At 48.4% G+C, this 17,993-nt stretch overlaps 1 protein-coding gene across 1 annotated transcript in view; it reads right to left on the bottom strand.

Annotated features, from left to right (window-relative positions):
• Positions 1–1,480: 1,480 nt before the first annotated feature.
• GNA14 (G protein subunit alpha 14) overlaps positions 1,481–17,993 on the bottom strand; it is a 181,589-nt gene continuing 165,076 nt past the window's right edge. Inside the window, exons 3-7 of the mRNA XM_040620228.1 lie at positions 10,894–11,048; positions 8,288–8,416; positions 6,255–6,384; positions 3,335–3,488; positions 1,481–2,473 (exon numbers count right to left, since the gene is read on the bottom strand). Coding sequence (XP_040476162.1) covers positions 2,283–2,473; positions 3,335–3,488; positions 6,255–6,384; positions 8,288–8,416; positions 10,894–11,048 — 759 coding nt within the window. The 3' untranslated portion in view covers positions 1,481–2,282. The remainder of the gene's footprint in view (positions 2,474–3,334; positions 3,489–6,254; positions 6,385–8,287; positions 8,417–10,893; positions 11,049–17,993) is intronic.

Below are 17,993 nucleotides of genomic sequence, written 5' to 3'. Positions count from 1 at the left end.
TTGGCTTTCTGACCTCAAAAGTTCAACCTGAGATTCCTTACAGTAAGTTCCAATAAAACACATTTAAAAGAGTGTATATGGTCAGCCACTATTCTTGTTATTGTAAATAATCAGGCCAAGTGCAATTTTATTGTCATTATCTTTGGTGGGGGTGGTTACGGAGAAAGATGGTACTCCAGTAGGAGCTGTAATACACCCTCGTGGATATCACATTCTAGCTGTGTCGTCTGAGGGTTCTTTATTTACCTGTAAAGGGATTTAATCCTGAATTCTTCCAGTTTCCTCGCATAATCTTGCTATAGACCTCTTCAAACTAACGTTCCCAATTTTCCTCTACTAAAAACAAACTGCATGAAATTCCTAGAAATTTGATATGTCCTGCTGTCGTGTTCTCACTTAGGTATCTTGAAATGCGGGTCACAGAAGTAACCAGATGTCCTTGTCAGCTGCATTATAGCGAACTCTCATCAGATCTTTAATGACGGCCATTCTGTAAGTCTTTTGTCATTTACAAAAGTTATTTCAGTTTTGCAAAAATGTGGGGCCAAGCCCTGCAAACTGAACGTGCACGACTTGATACAAACTCCACAGAAATGCCACAGTAGTGCATGTTTACGGTCTTCATAAAGTTTACCTCAACACCTGATGGCAGAGGCATTCAAACTGCAAATGATCCTTTGACCCCAGCATGTAGAAATCTTGTGACTGGCTGCCCTCAGGACGGAGATATAGTGTGTGATTTGCCCCATCACCCTTTTCCCCCGTAGAAATGCTTATTAAATCCCTGCTTGCACTGTAGAGGTCTAACTGGGCTCCCCCTTTGCCCCTCCACCTCCTGAAATGACACAACTTTTTAACCAGCCTGATCTGTTTTCAAGACAGACTAGTTCAGTGAAAATACAGAACAATTCTGTCAATCCGCTCAGCTTCTGGGCTGGGAAACAAAGGCAGACCCAGAGGGGAGCAGGCCGTGGCACCCCACAGTATGCCTCTTTAGCATAAGAATTATTTTGAGCTGTTTTTAAGAAACAGGAGATGCAGCAAAAGCTCTGAACACCCAGCAGGAGCTACCCTTTCACGAGGGAAATTTACAGGTACGTGCGAAATCTTCATCTGTTAGGGTCTCTCCATCCTAACAAACACCCTTACTCTTGCTCACTGGGCTTTGCCTGATTAGCCTCCCACAGGTGATTCCTCCTCCCCCAACATCTTCAGCTGAAGAAGGTACTCAAGGGGAGAGCCTGGCCAATTCGGGAAGTGACTCCGTTCTGGGTATCTCTCCTGTGTACAGAGGCATACATACTAAACTAAGGTGTTGTTGTGGTTTTTTTCTCCTCTGTTAATTTGTTTTGTTTGGGGATTTCAGCCAAAAGAAGGTAAGAAGGAAATTTATTTTTCCTCCCCTACAAGGACATTTACGAAGTTTGAGTTATAAACTATGAAAGTCACAGCAAAGAAACAAACACAACATACTCCCATGCTAATGGCAGAATGGTGTATTCTTAGCCTCAGAAGGGCACAATATCCATGGTTCAAACAGCACGTCTGTGGTGGCCATCAGAACTTTGGCAGGGGTTACATTACATTTGTTCAACAATTTAGGCTGTTGTTAGCCATTTCCTAAGTTTACAAGACTTGGTCATATATATACACACACACACAATTTTTCACCAGTACAACATATATACTGTCTAGACCCCATTTATGTCAACTTTGGTGCTCAAATTATGGCAAAACTATTGATGCTGTCATTAATTTGGCTTAGAAATACTTTAAATAATCTTTGATGGCACGTTAAATGCATACTTCAGCATGAAGAGAGTAAAACACTCAAAATCTCTAAATTACAAGATTTAATAAAAAGCTTCAAACCCATTAACTTTCTTCTTAACAAACGCCAACCAAATTAACCCTAGAGGTCTCAAGGCACCATCTATAAATTAACAAACCCCTCTGTTACAGGATGTGTTAAGGACTATTAGACACACTTTAACTTAAAACGACACAGTAAATCACAGTGGCTTTTAAAAATTCTGTAAAATATCAAATCCAAAATCTCAGAACCAAAAGTCAAGAAAAGAAATATAAAAACAATTTAGATATACAGACTTTGAAAAAGTTGGCTAAACTCATATCTTAGAGGTCCATCACCTGTCCCTGGGGCCTGCGTGGTGGGCTTGGTGCTGCCGGCCAGGTGGGTGACGTCACAAGCACTTGCAAATTAAACGGGAGGAGCTTGCAAATCCCGTCTTCTGGGATGGGTGAGGCGTGGGCAGCAGCTTCTAAACCAGGTTGAATTCCCTCAGGTTGAGTTGGAGAATTGTGTCTTTCACAGCAGCGAACACGAAGCGGATATTCTCCGTGTCTGTAGCACATGTGAAGTGAGAATAGATGACTTTCTCTTTGTCAGGATTCTGATCTTGATAGAGCTTCAGGATAAAGTCTCTGGCGGCTTTGACATCCTGCTTGGGTCCTAGTCAAGAGTTGCAGTTACAGGAATAAAGCAGAAAGCTACTAACCCGTGGGTCCCCCAAATCAGTGTCAGGATACTCCTGTTCTTACTTGGGATCCTTCTTTGAGTTCTTATTCCTAGAGAAGAGCTTACCTGGGGTGCTGCCTTTTATTCTAGCTCATAATGAACCTGTAAAAGAGACTTTTAAAGTGTCCACCCTATCTAAAAAGTGTACTTTTAAGCAATTTGTTGAAAAACTGTGACCCAATTTAACGTTCTGGTTTGGGCCACTTGGGCAGACAGAAGTGCACTAGGAGCAGGGAAAGGACGAACATGGGACCCTGATTAGACACCCAAGTCTGATCTTACAGCGTGAGGGCTCTCACCACGTGGGCAATGCAGTTAATAAAAGGAAATGGGGTGCTGAAACACCGCTCTAAATATCAGTATCAAACTTGCTGATACTTAAGACCTCCTGTACCAGAAATAGCAACAGGACAGTAACTTTCCAGCCTGGGCTCCCTCCTATATATACAGACTTCAGTGTCTACCATGTGCCTGGTAGGGGGCTGCCACACTATAACCTGCACGTACTCTGTCGGCAGACCGGGCAGGGGCTCTGCCTCTGGGGCTGCACACACGGACAAGCTCCAGAGGAAGGCCAAGGGAGCACACGGGAGGCACAGCTGAGCGCAGATGTGAGCAGGACTTCCCTAAGGAGGTCGTGCCTGAGCTGGGTTTTGGAAGACCAGGTGGAGTTCACAAAGGGTGTTGGCACATGTGGAGGGGCTGAGACAACAGGCTGATTGGGGAGGCCCCTGGGGTCGTATCAGTAACACTGGCTGGGTGCCAGGGAGGTCAACAAGAGGGACATACACTTACCTGTGTATTCTGGAAAGTAGCTAATTAGGTGAGAGTACATGATTTTCTCCTCCAAAAGATCCTTCTTATTTAAGAACAAAATCACAGACGAGTTGAGAAACCAGGGGTAGGTAATAATGGTTTTAAATAAGGCTTTGCTCTCCTCCATGCGGTTCTAAGTGAGAAACAAGGGACTTAGGGTTAATAAAGAAAAACAATACTTTGGAAGCAACAAGCCAAATCGCTGGTTCCACACCACTCTCCCCAGAGGACACCAGACCTCCTGCTTCTGTTTCCCCCCTTCCCTTCTGGCTCTCAATCACCCCCTTCTGGATCGGTTCTCCTGCAGCTACCCCAAATAAACACATAAAATATAACAAAGGCTTTTGTGAAACTTAGAAAAAGGTTCATACCTATATTTGACAAAAGTTTTAATTATCGGGATTACCAAGTGGGGAAAGTGCATAACTTAGACCCAAGACAACCACTTCAATTGAAGGTGAGCTTCCAGACCAGGAGAGGAAGGCTGGACACTGGCAGGGCAGGCGACTGGCACTACTGAGCGCCTTCCGTGGGCCACACGTTACAGGTGGGGAATACAGGCGAGGTCTGCTATTTTATGGATGAGCATACTAGTGTTCACAAATTTAAATTGGGTCCCAAGCCCATGTAATAGTAGGAACTGGTCAAAATTATGTAGAAGAGTAAAAATTTCTTAACATTAGACATCGGCAAGAATATAGCAAATGTTCCTAATTTAGGGAAAATAGGGCACTTACAAATCTTACCTGGTGACAATAATTCTAGATGGCACTCAAGTATTTTTAATAAGGTATTTAAAAAAAAATTTTTTTAAGTAAGCGCTACAGAGCCCAGTGTGGGGCTTAAACTCGTGACCCTGAGATCAAGAGTCACATGCTCCATGAACTGAGCCAGCCACACGCCCCATGCTCTCAAGTCTTTCTAAGAGTTAAGAAGAACTTCCCTTAATAGAGGGCAGTAGTCAGGAGCACGAAAGCCATGCACACCCGGCTCCAGAGGGACGCCATAAATCTGTTTCTCTGCCTTCCTGGGCCCATTCTCCTATTCACTGCATTTTTGGCAATCAAGATGTGGAATTTATTACTAGACAGGTAACCCCTCAGTTGTTTTTAAGGCTTTAAAAAAATTTAGTATGGTCTTAACAATCATGATCTCCAAGGAACTACAGCACCGTTGACCAACCCTAGACACCGCAGGAGTTTGGGGTGATCTCCTGGCACAGTCGAAACGTGCATTTAACTTTTGACTCCCCAAAAACTTAACTACCAATACCCTTCTGTTGACCAGAGTCTCACCAATAACAAACAATTAACATACTTTGTATGTGATGGATGTTATATACCATATTCTTACACTAAAGCTAGAGAAAAACTGTTACGAAGAAAATCATAAGGAATATACACTTACTGTACCATAGTTATCAGGGAAAAAGCTCATGGTTAAGCGGACCCATGCAGTTCAAACCTGTGTCCTTCAAGGGTCAACTACACATGAAGAAACAATTCCTGTAAACCCAGTGAGTGCACACAACACATCTGCACCCAAGAGGGCAAGTCTGGAGTGGAATTCCTCTCCAAACACCTTGTGATTTTTAGGAGAGGAGAAAACGCCTAATCTGTAAGCATACGGAGCTGAAGCACTGGTCCCTCGTCCCCCCTGAATAATCTTTTGAGCTTCTGGGGAGACATCATTAAATAATCCTGAGATGAATTTGGAGCTCTTTTTTCATATTGATAACTTGAAGCCTTTGCTTTTTGGAAAAAAAAAATGTCCCTCCTGGAAGAGCTGGGTGGCAGCCAACACTGCTATTCTTTGCACAATGACACCAGTAAATGGGTTAATCCTCCACTAATTAGCTAATGTAACTCCGCTCCTCAGAGGAAAGCCTGCTCTCAAGAAATACAAGATATAATTTGTTCAGTTACTGCCTAAGCCTGGGCAGAACTCTTTTCTGGTTTACTACCATGACCTAGAAGGAAGAGACACTCTTCTATGAGGTCAGGATGTCTCGTGCAAGGCTGCGGAAAAGACAAGGGGAGGACAATGGCACCCCACAGAACACAGCCCCACCTCGCAGAGAAGTGACAGTGACGGCTCTCTCCACCCTCTGGGCAGATGTCAACGCAGGTCCCCGCAGCTAGCACTAGGGCAGCTCTGCAGAGGACGTGGAATGCCTGGCCGGGGTATGTCAGAGCAGCTCTAAGCATCAGACCCCCTCCTCACCCCAGCTCAGTTTGCGACCTAATTTGGGAGCACTGTGGAGAGAGATTGGGAAGCCTGCTCCCAGATATTTATTAGAACGAGCGTTGCTCAACTTTGTGCACGAGCACCTCTGAGGGGCTTGGAAAAGATGCCCCCGACTCGAACCCGAGAACTACGGATCTCTACTCTGAGGTCCAGAAGACAGTCTTTTTAAAAAAAACTCCGCAGGGGATTACAATATACAGACAAGGCTAGGGACCCATGCACAAGCATCCACGTAGGCTCCACCCTTGGCACCCCCGAGATTAGCTCCCAGGCTCAGCCCACACCCACCCCAACTAAATCAGAATCTTGAGCTGGACCCGCGTGCCAGGTTCCTCCTCAAGATCTCCAGGGAATTCCAGTGTGCATCCACCTCAGAGAACCAGGTTTCCAGGCCAGTGATTCTCGAACTTTCACGTGTATTTGAATTACCTGGAATCTTGTTAAAATACAAGTTCTGATTTATCCAGAGTGGGTCGACTGGCTGGGCATGCATTTCTAACACGCACGCAGACGATGCTGGTGCTGCTGCTAATACACTCTGACTAGCAGGACAGTTTCACCTGAAGAATAGAGCCCAGCGCCAGAGCAGCCTGGCTTCTTGCAAACCGCAGACTAGGTCTCTCTTTGCCACTGCCACCGCCCCCCAGCATACCTCATTGTCACACTCAGCCAGGACCTGGTCATATTCACTCAGAGCAACCAAAAAAATAATGGAGGTGACACTCTCGAAGCAATGAATCCATTTCCGTCTTTCAGATCGCTGGCCACCAACATCTACCATCCTGTTCGACAGAAACAGAGCATTCAAAGGTTAGCATATTTGGCTCTTTGGGAAGAAAAAAAAAAAGGACAGGCATCATTATACGGTGGGAATCAGCACTCCTTACGTCCTCAATAATTTTTTAGAGTGAAAAGGGGTCTTAAGATGCCAGTATTTGAGCACTATTGCTTGCAGCAGAGAGGAACCCTAGGTGTTTCCTGGCAAAGGAGGCACAGAATGGAAGTGAAGTCACTGAAGACGGGCAGAGGGCACTTGGGGAGCCTGCTTGGACACTGGTTTGGAAGCTGCTGCATTAGGCCAGGCCGAAAGCACCAGGAGCCCCATAGGTATCGCTCTAACCACTGTCGAGTGCCACACACCAGACACTCGAGGGGCGGGAAGGCGGGCAGTCTTCCAGGCCCTCACCCCTGCCTGTTTCTCACCACTCCTCAGATTCATCCATGAATCCTTTCTGCATTACATGGATGTGGCCCCTTCTGGCCTATAAAGACCTGCAAGTTTCCTCCGTCTTCTATGGCAATCCAAAGGCTCTATCCGGGGCTTTGGGGAAAGACTTAAGAGAGTCAGAGCTCAAAGATGGCTCATAAGCTCGCACGCTCCAGGAGGCAGGCAGCTTGTGGAAACGAGTCAACTGGGCCTCTCCACAGAACAGCAGGCAACTTCGAGAATGCTGGGGGTCCCGTCTAGAGGGTTGACCGCTGCGCGGCTGCAGCCAAGCCCTGCTGGACAGAAGTGTAGCCAAGACCAGCCCCTCAACCTTTCAAGAGAAACTAGGTATCAAATGTTGTAAAGCAAAATGGACCAGTTCTTAAATACTGGCTCAAAAGTGGCTTAGAAAACACCAAGGGGGCCAAAGAGAATACACGTGTGGACCAGATTCGGGGTTCGGAAGTAGCAAGCAGCACTGATTCTAAAAAAGTCACGGTCATAAATTCATGGGCACCCAGATGCAGATTTTCAATGGGCTCGACCAGAGGGCTCCCCAGTGCCTCAGTGCTCCGGAGGCCCGGAGATGGCATGGGCTTTCCAGACAGGCCCTGGGCGTGGCGGGACCGAACCTGTGTCATCCCGACTAGAAAAGCATGATGTAAGAACTCCGACAAGGAACAAGGGAACTAATGGACGTGAAAGTGCTCTGACATCAGCAGTGCTGTGTGTACATTCCAGATCCGCCTTTTTTTGCCATAATTAAATGCAATGAGGATCTACTTAAGTCATCCTATAAGTACTTAGTTTGTATGTGGAAATTCACACATTTTTGCACAACTGTAAATAGTTTATATTATGTAATGGTTAGTACACTTCCGTATTGATTCTTACTTTTGTTCCTTTTACGGACAGATGTTAGAGAGGGGACTGTAAGGAAAGGGAATATTCAAGTGTAGGGAAAAGGCATCAGTATTTTCAACTTGTGGTGACATACGTGTGTGTGTGTGTGTGTGTGTGTGTGTGTGTGTGTGTGTGTTACATGTTAAGGGTCGTTCCAGACTTCAGTAAGGAGACTGTTCTATTCTAAGGGGAACAGGAAGGTGAGTTCCTCTCCATTCCAGGACTGGTGACCTCTTGCAATGTTAAACACTCGTGATGGAGAGGACCATATGGCTCTGGGAGCTAAAACCCTTTAGGGAATAACACACTTAATCCCTCTGGGGACTTCCAAGGCCACACAAGTTAAGGGTCGTTCCAGACTTCAGTAAGGAGACTGTTCTATTCTAAGGGGAACAGGAAGGTGAGTTCCTCTCCATTCCAGGACTGGTGACCTCTTGCAATGTTAAACACTCGTGATGGAGAGGACCATATGGCTCTGGGAGCTAAAACCCTTTAGGGAATAACACACTTAATCCCTCTGGGGACTTCCAAGGCCACACAAGTTCCAATGGACCGTGTCAGGGAGACAGTCTTACCGAAAGATGATGTTTTCCAAGTCAAACGGATACTCGATGATGCCAGTTGTGGGCACTCGGACACGAAGCACGTCCTGCTGAGTCGGCACAAACGAAGGCATGGCGATCCGGTCAATGTCAGTCAGGTAACTGAGATATCAGACAGCAAGGCACCAAGACTCATTTTAGACATGGGAGAGACGTCCACCCCACTCCAGGGAAGTCACCCCAACTCACAGCGCCCCCACTCAGGTTCGTGGATTCCATCAGTGACCTTCGTGAGAGCTGGCAGGGGACCAGGTCTCTGCACCCCCCAGCTGTGACTGTTGGGGAGAGAATATGGATAGAAGCTTCCAAGAGCCCTCTGGGAAATTAGAATAATGCCATCTCTTCCTCTGGGCTCTACGCTTTCTCTCTCCCTGGCCAGGGAGGGAGCCAGTGGGTCAGAAGGAGAGGATGTTGGGATCTGGTCTCTCTAACCTCTCAGCTGCCTTCCTCCTTCAAAGCCCTCCTCCCCCACCCCCAACCACAAACATTATAGAACGTAGATGCTGTTTTTGAAGGCTTTGCTCAATGAATTTGAGTTTCTATGAGAATATAAAGGTATAGAACAGGCCAACTCAAAGTTCTTTCAAAATGACAAGAAAAAGTTAGTTTACTGTTTATTGGGACATTAAACATCTAAAATCAGCCAACACTTGTCTCGGATTATTTTTGGCTGCATAGTAAAACTCCTAAGGTGAAAACAAATCACTTTTTCTGTGGCAAAATGAGAAGATACTTTTTTGTTTTGCTTCTTAACTTCAAGGCCTTTATGCAAGGCATTTTTGAGTAAAAGAACTGTAACCCAGGCCCCGGCCAGCGATGGAGGTGGTGCTTTGGGGCCTCTGCACAGCAAAGTTTGGCCTTGCCTCCTCCCTGCACAGCTCCTCAGTGCCCAGCAAGTGGCATGATGGGGAGCCAGGGTGGCAGGGGGACCGTAGTCCTTGAGCAGCCCTCAGTACAGGAAGAGAACGACCCTCCATCGGACCGTCTGTCGCTTGAGGACAGAGAGCACAGGTCGCACCCGCAGCCCTCACCACGGTGCCTGGCCCACCGCAGGCATACAGGGAGTTCTTGCGAAATGAATGCCCGTCCAAACAAGCAGACAGTCCTAGCCCAGCAGATGACACCTATGGGCCTGGACTGAGTCAACGCAGCAGTCCCAAAGGTGGGGCAGCTGCTGGGTGTATGAGTGCCACCCTCTCCGGGGCATCACGGTCCCCCAGCCGTTCCCCACATTCCTCTCAGCACCCTAGCCCCAGTTTCCAGGGCTCCACTGAGCTCTCCAGCAGCACCAATGAGCTCTTCCAAATGGATCTATGTCAGGAGCCCCGACCACTCCCCAGCACGTTCACGGAAGCAAAGGACTTGAGGTGGTCTCAGGGAAGGGCAAGCGATGGCCTCACAGGCCTGGAGTCGTCGCTCGCTCCACAGCTGTCGATGGCCATGTGCCGGGCTCCCTGGGACACTGCCTTCCTTCCTTCTGGCTCTTTTCTGAGCTGACCCCATACCTTCTCTGGGCTTCTTTTATTTCCTTTTCCTACTTGGCTGCTGTACTGCACCTAAATGTCCCTGTACTCAGATCAGTTGTGCCAACCTGGGGTCATGGCATGAGAGACCCAGCCCGGCACTAGCCCCAAAGGAAGCCACTGAAACCGGAGGTGAGATTTCAGGTTTCCTCTCCTGCCCATGGCCTTGTCCAGACGATCAGGGTGAACCACCCACCCCACCATCTCGGAGGGCAACAGCAACACCCAGAGGGAAAGGGGAAGGGATTCTGGGGCCCTCAGAGGATGGGAGAGGAACTGGGGCGGCAGGGAAAGAGCTGAGCTGCAGAAGCCGGAAGAACCGCTTCTTCAAGCAGGAACATGTCCAGTGACCAGCTGACGGAGACACTGCCTCCGGAATTTAAGACAAGGAAGTTCTCTGATCACCATGGGATAATTTGTATGCAGGACCATCTATTTTATCTAACTTTAGGGATTATACTTTAAAACAAGAGCTTTATGAACCAAAAACTAGAGTGTAGAGGCCTTGCCAGGGAGTCAGTAAGCAAAGGGCTCCTGGACTGAGCTTCCTCCGGGTGCGGGGCCTGCAGAACCTGTCTTGCCCACCAGAGGGCAGCACCAGATCAGCCACTGGAGCGGGCCTATTGCACTGCTGGTCTAAACTCTGGTTTTAGATTTGAGAGCAATAGATCCTGCTGCCTACTGATCAGGAGACCGGAAGGCAGAGGGATATGGAGAGGAGGAGAAGCCAGAGGCAGTGGTAGTCCTTATTAAGGTTAGAAGATTTCAGCACCCCGAATGAGATGAGTTCCCTCCAAGGAACCCCACATTTGATTGAGCTTCTCCTGTGAGAGGCTCAGAACACAGCGAGGAAAGGGGTATGGGCAAGGACAGAGATCTGGGGGTCCACAGTGTTTGTGAAGAGGTATGATGCACCAAGGAGTCAGAGGGGCATAGTGACAAGCGGGAAGGAGGTAGTGTTGCCCCCAAGTGCCCACATTTTACAGGCAGCTACTTTCTCCCCAGCGAGAAGCTTCTTTGAAGCGTGGTCACCGCGCCCCTGGGCTCTGCACTCACTATTTGGCTGAGTCCGACAGCTGGTACTCCCTTCTCCTGTCGTAGCACTCCTGGATTCCTGGGTCCTGCCAGAGCTGCTTGATGGCCTCGACCTGGTCCCTGGAGAGGGCGCAGACCTTGTCCACTTGCACTTCTTTGATTAACTGGGCATTTTCCTGCACGAAGGAAAGAGAACCTTTCACTGTGCGAAGGAAAAAAGCCACCCTGTTGGTGACAAGACTTCCCCAGGTTATGGATTAGGGACGATCTCCACTCACACACAAGCCACTCAGCTACAGCCACCACCAGTGTAGACGATGTGGCTGCTTCACTCGGGGAGAGCCACAGAAAGACCGTGACACCTGTGGCTTTCGGTCCCATCAGCCCCTGGGGCCAGTGCCAACGGCATTCGGCACCCAATAGTGAACAGAGAAACCCAAGAGCCATGGATCATCATTGTCATTTGAACATCTGTATGGCAGGCAGAGCAATTGGAAAAGAACCGTTTTTATTGTCCTGGCAGAAGCAGGTCCTCAATGCAGCAGTAAGGGAGGGCCTGGTCTGCAGAGAACAAACACTAATATCACCAACTAGCTGTGCCGGCTGCTTGCTTTTTCCATTTTTTTTTTTAAATATCACTTTGTAGACTTTCTTAGACCAGTGGTAGGTTCATAGCCAAACTAAGAAAGTGCAGAGAGTTCCCATACAGTCTGCTTACTTGTCATCATACATCACTGATAAAACTTCCCATTTGCAGAGCCACTCCCATCACAACCCCCCCAGGCCAATTATTGCTATAATATTATATTTATCATTACTATCATTCATTAACTATTGCCCTAATACTATGGCTCCATTATTACAGTACTTGAGATTATTGCTGTAATTATTACTATTCTAGCAGTTACCATTTATTGCCCACTTCCCGTGTGCCAAGAGGTGTATACAAGTTATCTCATTTAATCAATGTAAGGCTAGCATGGGGCCAGAAATCGTGCCGAACCTTAGCACATGAAAATGATATGGTTGGCTTACATTCTCAACATGTCCATGTGTTGGCCGTTGGCCACAGAGATCCAACATCCCATCCCTCGGCTACAAGTTGCACAGACAAGAGAATCCTGCTGAGAGAGAGACAGGAATCTGGCCTCTCCTCTGCTCCCCCAGATTGCCACATCTCAGGGCAATTACATCATGCAGAGCTGGGCATTCGCTGGCAGCTGTGAGTCAGCAAAGCATCCGTTTGGCAGCTGTGATCTGCTTGTGTGTATACGGTACTCCCTGAAAAGTTGCTCATATCTTGTATTATTCAACCTCACTAACGATCCAACAGGAAGCTGGAGAAAAGGGAGATCTTAGAGATTTACTTGACTCCGGGCAAACCGAGGGCTGTGATGAAATCAGCATGGCTTTGCGCCCCTGTCCATCAAGAGGGGCTAGAAACTCTTCCCCCTGGACTGTGGGATCCTCGGCAGGGAGAGGATCTCAGTTGCAGAATCTCCAACAGGTCTAGGAAGCATGGGTTAGTGGGACGTGCCCTGGGCCAGGAATAAGCACCCTCAGTTCTAGTGCATTTGGGACCTTTAAGGACCCCAACAGTTCCCTATCTCTGCATCCTCATTTGTAAAAGGAGCCATTGATTTTCAAGGTAACTGATTTATCAATTATAAAGTATCACCGAAATGTAAGCAAAATTAGCCTTATTGTGACAGATGCCTCATATTTGTTGGCAAAGAAACGACACACTGAAGGCCTTTCAGCCATGACTTCTAATCCCCGCCCACGAGCACATTTTGCAGCACGTGCCCTACTCTAAGCCAGAGCGCGTGCAGCCCGGACAACCCAGACCGCGTGTCCGGAACTGCCGGGCAGGCTTCCTTCCGCTTCCCTCCCTGCCTCCCGCCACCCTCTTCCTCCGAAATACGATGGTCTCTTGACACCTGGGCTTGGCTCTACTCTGCATTTACAGGATCTGCTTTCTTCCCGGTCTTTGTAACGAGCTCCCGATATCCCAGAACCCAGTGCAGCGCCCAGTGGCGCAGGCAGCCTGCAAATGTCTGGGGCACACGCACACATCTATCATCCGACACACACAACATCCTGAGAAAAGAACAGCCAAAGACCGTGAGGGCGGGATGACGGCAGCCTGGGCCAGTCACAGCCAGAGCCCAGAGGAACCCCGGGGACAGCAGTCTCTCCCAGGAGGAAATGCTCCTGGTGATTTCTGGCCAACCTGTCTTCCTCCCTCTGCCCCTGGTAGCAGGCGGAATCCTCGTTTCTGGGGTGCCTGCCTCTCACGCTGCTCTCCTATGACTTTTTTAAAACTTATTTTTAAAGTAATCTCTACACCCAGAGTGGGGCTCGAACTCATGACCCGAGACCAAGCGTGGGATGCTCCACTGACTGAGCTGGCCAGGCGTGCTCTAAATGTAACCATTACATTCAGCTTACCTGCTGAGAGGCAGCCTGTGAGGGTCATGGGGATGATACAAAGATCCTCCCCCCCGCCCCCCCAACCAATGCCAGCTAGGATTCTACTCCACCGTGAGGGAGATAGAAGTGGAACCAACACCCGTCTCTTTTAGGAGGAAACTTTAAGGAGCCCGTGAGTCATTTCCCACGTTGCCTTTCCTCTACTGTGGTGCTTGACATGAGACAAGACAAAGGCTCAATCAGCCAGGCTGCCTGAGCGAGAACAATGAGCAGAGACCCCAACACACCCTCCCACATAGAGAGCACGAGTGAGAAATCATCTTTCATTGTGTTAAGGAAGCTGAACTCTGGGGGCACTTTGTTCCTGCAGCATAACCGACTCTGTCCTGATGGTGCAATGGGTGAGCCCAGTACTGGACTCGTCCAGGAGATAGAAAAACAGATCCCAGCGTGGCATCCCAGAGGAATGCAGGCTTCTCCGTGGGGACCTGGCGGCAGGGTGGAGGCCGGGGAAAGACAACGCTGAGCTTTCAGGTCACCAGGGGGGCTCAGCCAGGACAGCCCCACACCCAGTGTCTCTTCAGCCAAGAGGGCGGACAATGGAGGGACTCTGGCTGGAAGGAAGAGGGGACCGCAGTCTCCTTAGAAACCCAACAATTGGGACCTGGGTTTGGAACCGACTGAATTCAGGGAGCCCAGACGTATTCCACATTTAGAGTTCTCCTCCCAGCTAGGTCTCCCACCTGTCAAGATCAGTCTTTTTAGGCTTATTTTGAAATCATTTAAGACTTGCAAAAATGTGGGGGAAATGGTACAAGGGTTCCTCTGCACCTTTCAAGATTGCCCAAATGTTGACAATTTATGACCATGCCGTATCATCCATCCCCTCTCCCTCCAAATGTGTGCCAGCCACACACCCACACGGACCTTCTGCCTGAAATATTTGCGAGAAAGTTGCAGACACAATGCCTCTTTATCGCTAAAGACTTCAGTGTGATTTCCTAAAAACAGGACCCTGGACTATACAATCACAGGATAATGACCAAAATCAAGAAATTCACGTTGACACAATATTGTAATCTCATCCTGAGATGAGACCTTATCCCAAGTTTGTCAGTGGTCCCCGTAATGCCCCTTATCTGCCCCTTATCTGCCCCACCTGGGGCCACAAAATGCATTTACTTGCCCTCTGTGATCGCTATTTATCTGGAAAGGTTCTGCGGTCAGAAGTCGCTTGGTCACCCTGATCAAGAATGACCTGACAAAGATACGGTTCCAGGAAAACATATTCTGAAGTGTGGGGAGGAACAAGGAAGAGAGGACCTGCTCTTAAATACATTTTATTGGTATATGAAGGACTTCTGTACACTGTGAACAACGGCTGTGTGTTACAGAAAGTGGGGTTTTCTGCATATTTTCCCGTGGCTTGGCTGAATACTTTCATGCACAGCGGGAGCAGGCACAGTTTGGCGAGCGTGTTCAAACCACCCGGGGAGCGCACACCATCTGAGAGCAGAGGGCCCCTCGTGCAACGTGGGGACAGCTTTGTGTCAAGACTGGCTCCTTGAGCTGAGGGTCTGAGAATGGCGATGCAGGAACACCCTGAATTCGCCTCCTGCAGGACTCACCGAATCTACACCAATTATAGGGCAAGGGCTCCGGAAGAAAAAGGGAGGCCTGGGGCACCTGAGGGGCTCGGTCAGGTTAAGCAGCCGACTCTTGGATCTCATCTCAGGTGTGGATCTCAGGGTCACGAGTTCAAGGCCCACATCGGGCTCCACGCTAGGTGTGGAGCCTACTTAGAACAAAACAAAAAACTGGGGGCTGACTGAACGGCTTGTGCACAACACAAGCTAGAGAGATCACTGCAGAGAACAGCAAGAGAGACAGAGACACGGTCATGAGGGAACCCCAGTCCCCTCGCTGCCGACGGCAGTGGGGACAGACAGTACTGAGGGGTTGGGAGCACATTTATCTGCCCCGGGGCACAGAAAACAGCTGCCATTTATAAGAGCAACTGGCTATAAAAGGTCCAGCCTCCACAAAACGGCAGGAGAGCTGCTGGAACACTCTCCAGGCTGGAGCGGCCGGTGAGCAGCACAGCTGATGTTTGCCAGCCACTCCGATATCCAGACAGGAGCAGAGGCCAGCTGCCACGGCCCCCCTGCCGCCTCCGCCAGCTCCAGGCCTCTAGCCCACAGCAGCGCGGGCTGTCCCACCAAGGCGGCTCCAGCACGGTGCACGGGGGGCTGAAGCTGAAGTGGGTGGAAGCGAGGTTATCCTGGGGTGCTCAGAGGCGTGGGCGCCCCGGTGTGATGACTGAAGCCGAGGATGCCCCTTGCTGGGGTGTGCGGGGGCTCTCCGTGTAGACGGCTGGAACAAAGGCAGGGGTGTGGGCCAGGGGGCTCAGACTGCTGCACTCACAGGGCGCCCTGGGGGGGGTAGCTGGAACGGAGGCAGGCATGGCCAGAGCATCCCAGGGCATTTAGCACAGGGGCTGCATTGGGGGGGGGGGCAATTGGAGACAAAGCAGACATGAGCCAGGAGCTCCCAGAGTGCTATGGGCCGGGGGTACCCCAGAAAGCCACGTGGGGCCAAAGTGGAGCAGGTCGGGAGTGTCCCAGTGTGCTCTGTGCCTGTGTCCCCTTGACTCGATGGCTGGAACCATCGTGAGTGCTGACCCAGGGATGCTCCGGTGTGCACTGTGCCGGGGCTACCCTGGGCCGCTCCGTGCTGGGGCTCCATGGTGGGGCTCCACGGTGGGATGGCCAGAGCAGAAATGGGCACAGGCCAGGGCCATCCCAGGGCTCTCCACACAGAGGGTGTGCTGGCAGGCCAGCTGTGGCTGCAGTGGGTACAGGCTGTCCTGAGGCTCTCTGTACAGATGGTGCCCTGGTGGGCAGCTGGAGCCAAGGTGGGGTATATGCTGGGAGTCCCGGGGTGCTCTGTGCAGGGGTGCCCCAGGACCCCAAGTCCACACCAGACATAGCTCCAGCCAGCCGGCCCAAGTCACGGAACACACAGTCCACATAAGGTATGACCATACACAAGACCATTCCTTCAAGGTTAGAAGTAGCTGCTCTGCCTAATTCATAGAAACGAACACAGAAAATTTATCAAAATGGGGAAGCAGAGGAATATCCTCCAAATGAAAGAACAGACAAAAGCACAGAAAAAGAACTGAATAAAGAGAGATAAACAATATGCCTGATGAAGAATTTAAACTAAGGATTGTAAAGATGCTCGCTGGGCTAGAGAGAAGAGTGGAAGATTTCAGGAAGAGCTTCAACAAAGAGAAAATATAGAAAAGAACCAATCAAAGTTGAAGAAAGTAATAAGTGAAATAAAAAATACCCTAGAGGGAATCAACAACAGATTAGCAGGTGCAGAAGAATGGATCAGCAATCAGGAAGACAGGGTCGTGGAAGCAGCAAAGCCGGAAGAGCACAAAGAAACAAAGGATTTTAATATGAAGATACGTTAAGGGATCACTCAGAAAACATCAAGCAAAAACAAATTTGCATTATACAGGTCCGAGGAGGAGAAAAGAGAGAAAGGGGCAGAAAACATATTTGCAGAAATAACAGATAACCTCCTTAACCTGGGGAAGGAAACAGACATCCCGGTTCAGGAAGCACAGAGTTCCCAACCAGACAAACCCAAGGAAACCCACAACACATAATAATTTAAATGTCAAAGGTTTAAGAGAGAGCTTTAAAAGCATCGAGAGAGAAGCAAAAAGTTATGTACAGGGGAAACCCCATAAAACTATTAGCTGATTTTTTTCAACAGAAACTTTGCAGGCCAGAGGAAGTGCCATAACATAGTCAAAGAGCTGAAAGAAAAAAACACAGTCAAGAATACTCTATCCACAAGATTATCATTTAGAATGAAAGGAGAAAGAGTTTCCCAGACAAAAGTTAAAGGAGTGCATGACCACTAAACTAGCCTTACAACATGTTAAAGGGGTTTCTTTAAGTGATAGAGAAAAGGCCATAATTAGAAGAAAATTATGAATAAAAAGATGTAAAATATGTCAACATAGACATAAAACATGGAGGAGGAAGTAAAAAGGGTCTTTTACACTGTGTTTGAACTTAAACGACCATCATCTTAATATAGACTGATATATTTAGGATGTCATATATGAACCTCATGGTAATCATGAACCCAAAACTACCTTATGATACACAAAAAATAAAGAGAAAAAAATCCAAGCATAACACTGTAGAAAGTCACCAATCACAAGGTAAAAGAGCAAGAACAGAAAGGAACAGAGACCCGCAAATCAACCAGAAGAGTTAACACAATGGCAATAAAGACCTACCGATCAATAATTCCTTTAAATGTAAATGGTCTAAATGCCTCAATCAAAAGGCACAGCAGGGTGAAATGGTTTTAAAAAAAAATTAATGAGACCCACCTATATTCTGCCTAGAAGAGACTCCAGGCCTCAAGACACATACAGACTGAAAATGAAAGGATAGGAAAAGATATTCCCCGAAAATAGAAGTCGGGGGGAAAAATCTGGGGTAGCAATACCTGTATCAGACAAAATAGATTTTATTTTTTTAAAGATTTATTTATTTATTTTAGAGAGACAACATGCTTAAGTGAGGGGAGAGGAGCAGAGAGGGAGAATGTCAAGCAGACTCTGCTCTGAGCACAGAGCCTGATGCAGGGCTTGA

Source organism: Ursus maritimus, unplaced genomic scaffold, assembly GCF_017311325.1.
Source record: "Ursus maritimus isolate PB19 unplaced genomic scaffold, ASM1731132v1 scaffold_34, whole genome shotgun sequence".
Taxonomy (NCBI): domain Eukaryota; kingdom Metazoa; phylum Chordata; class Mammalia; order Carnivora; family Ursidae; genus Ursus; species Ursus maritimus.
The sequence above is the reverse complement of the archived record's forward strand: the minus strand, read 5'-3'. Positions and strand labels throughout refer to the sequence as shown.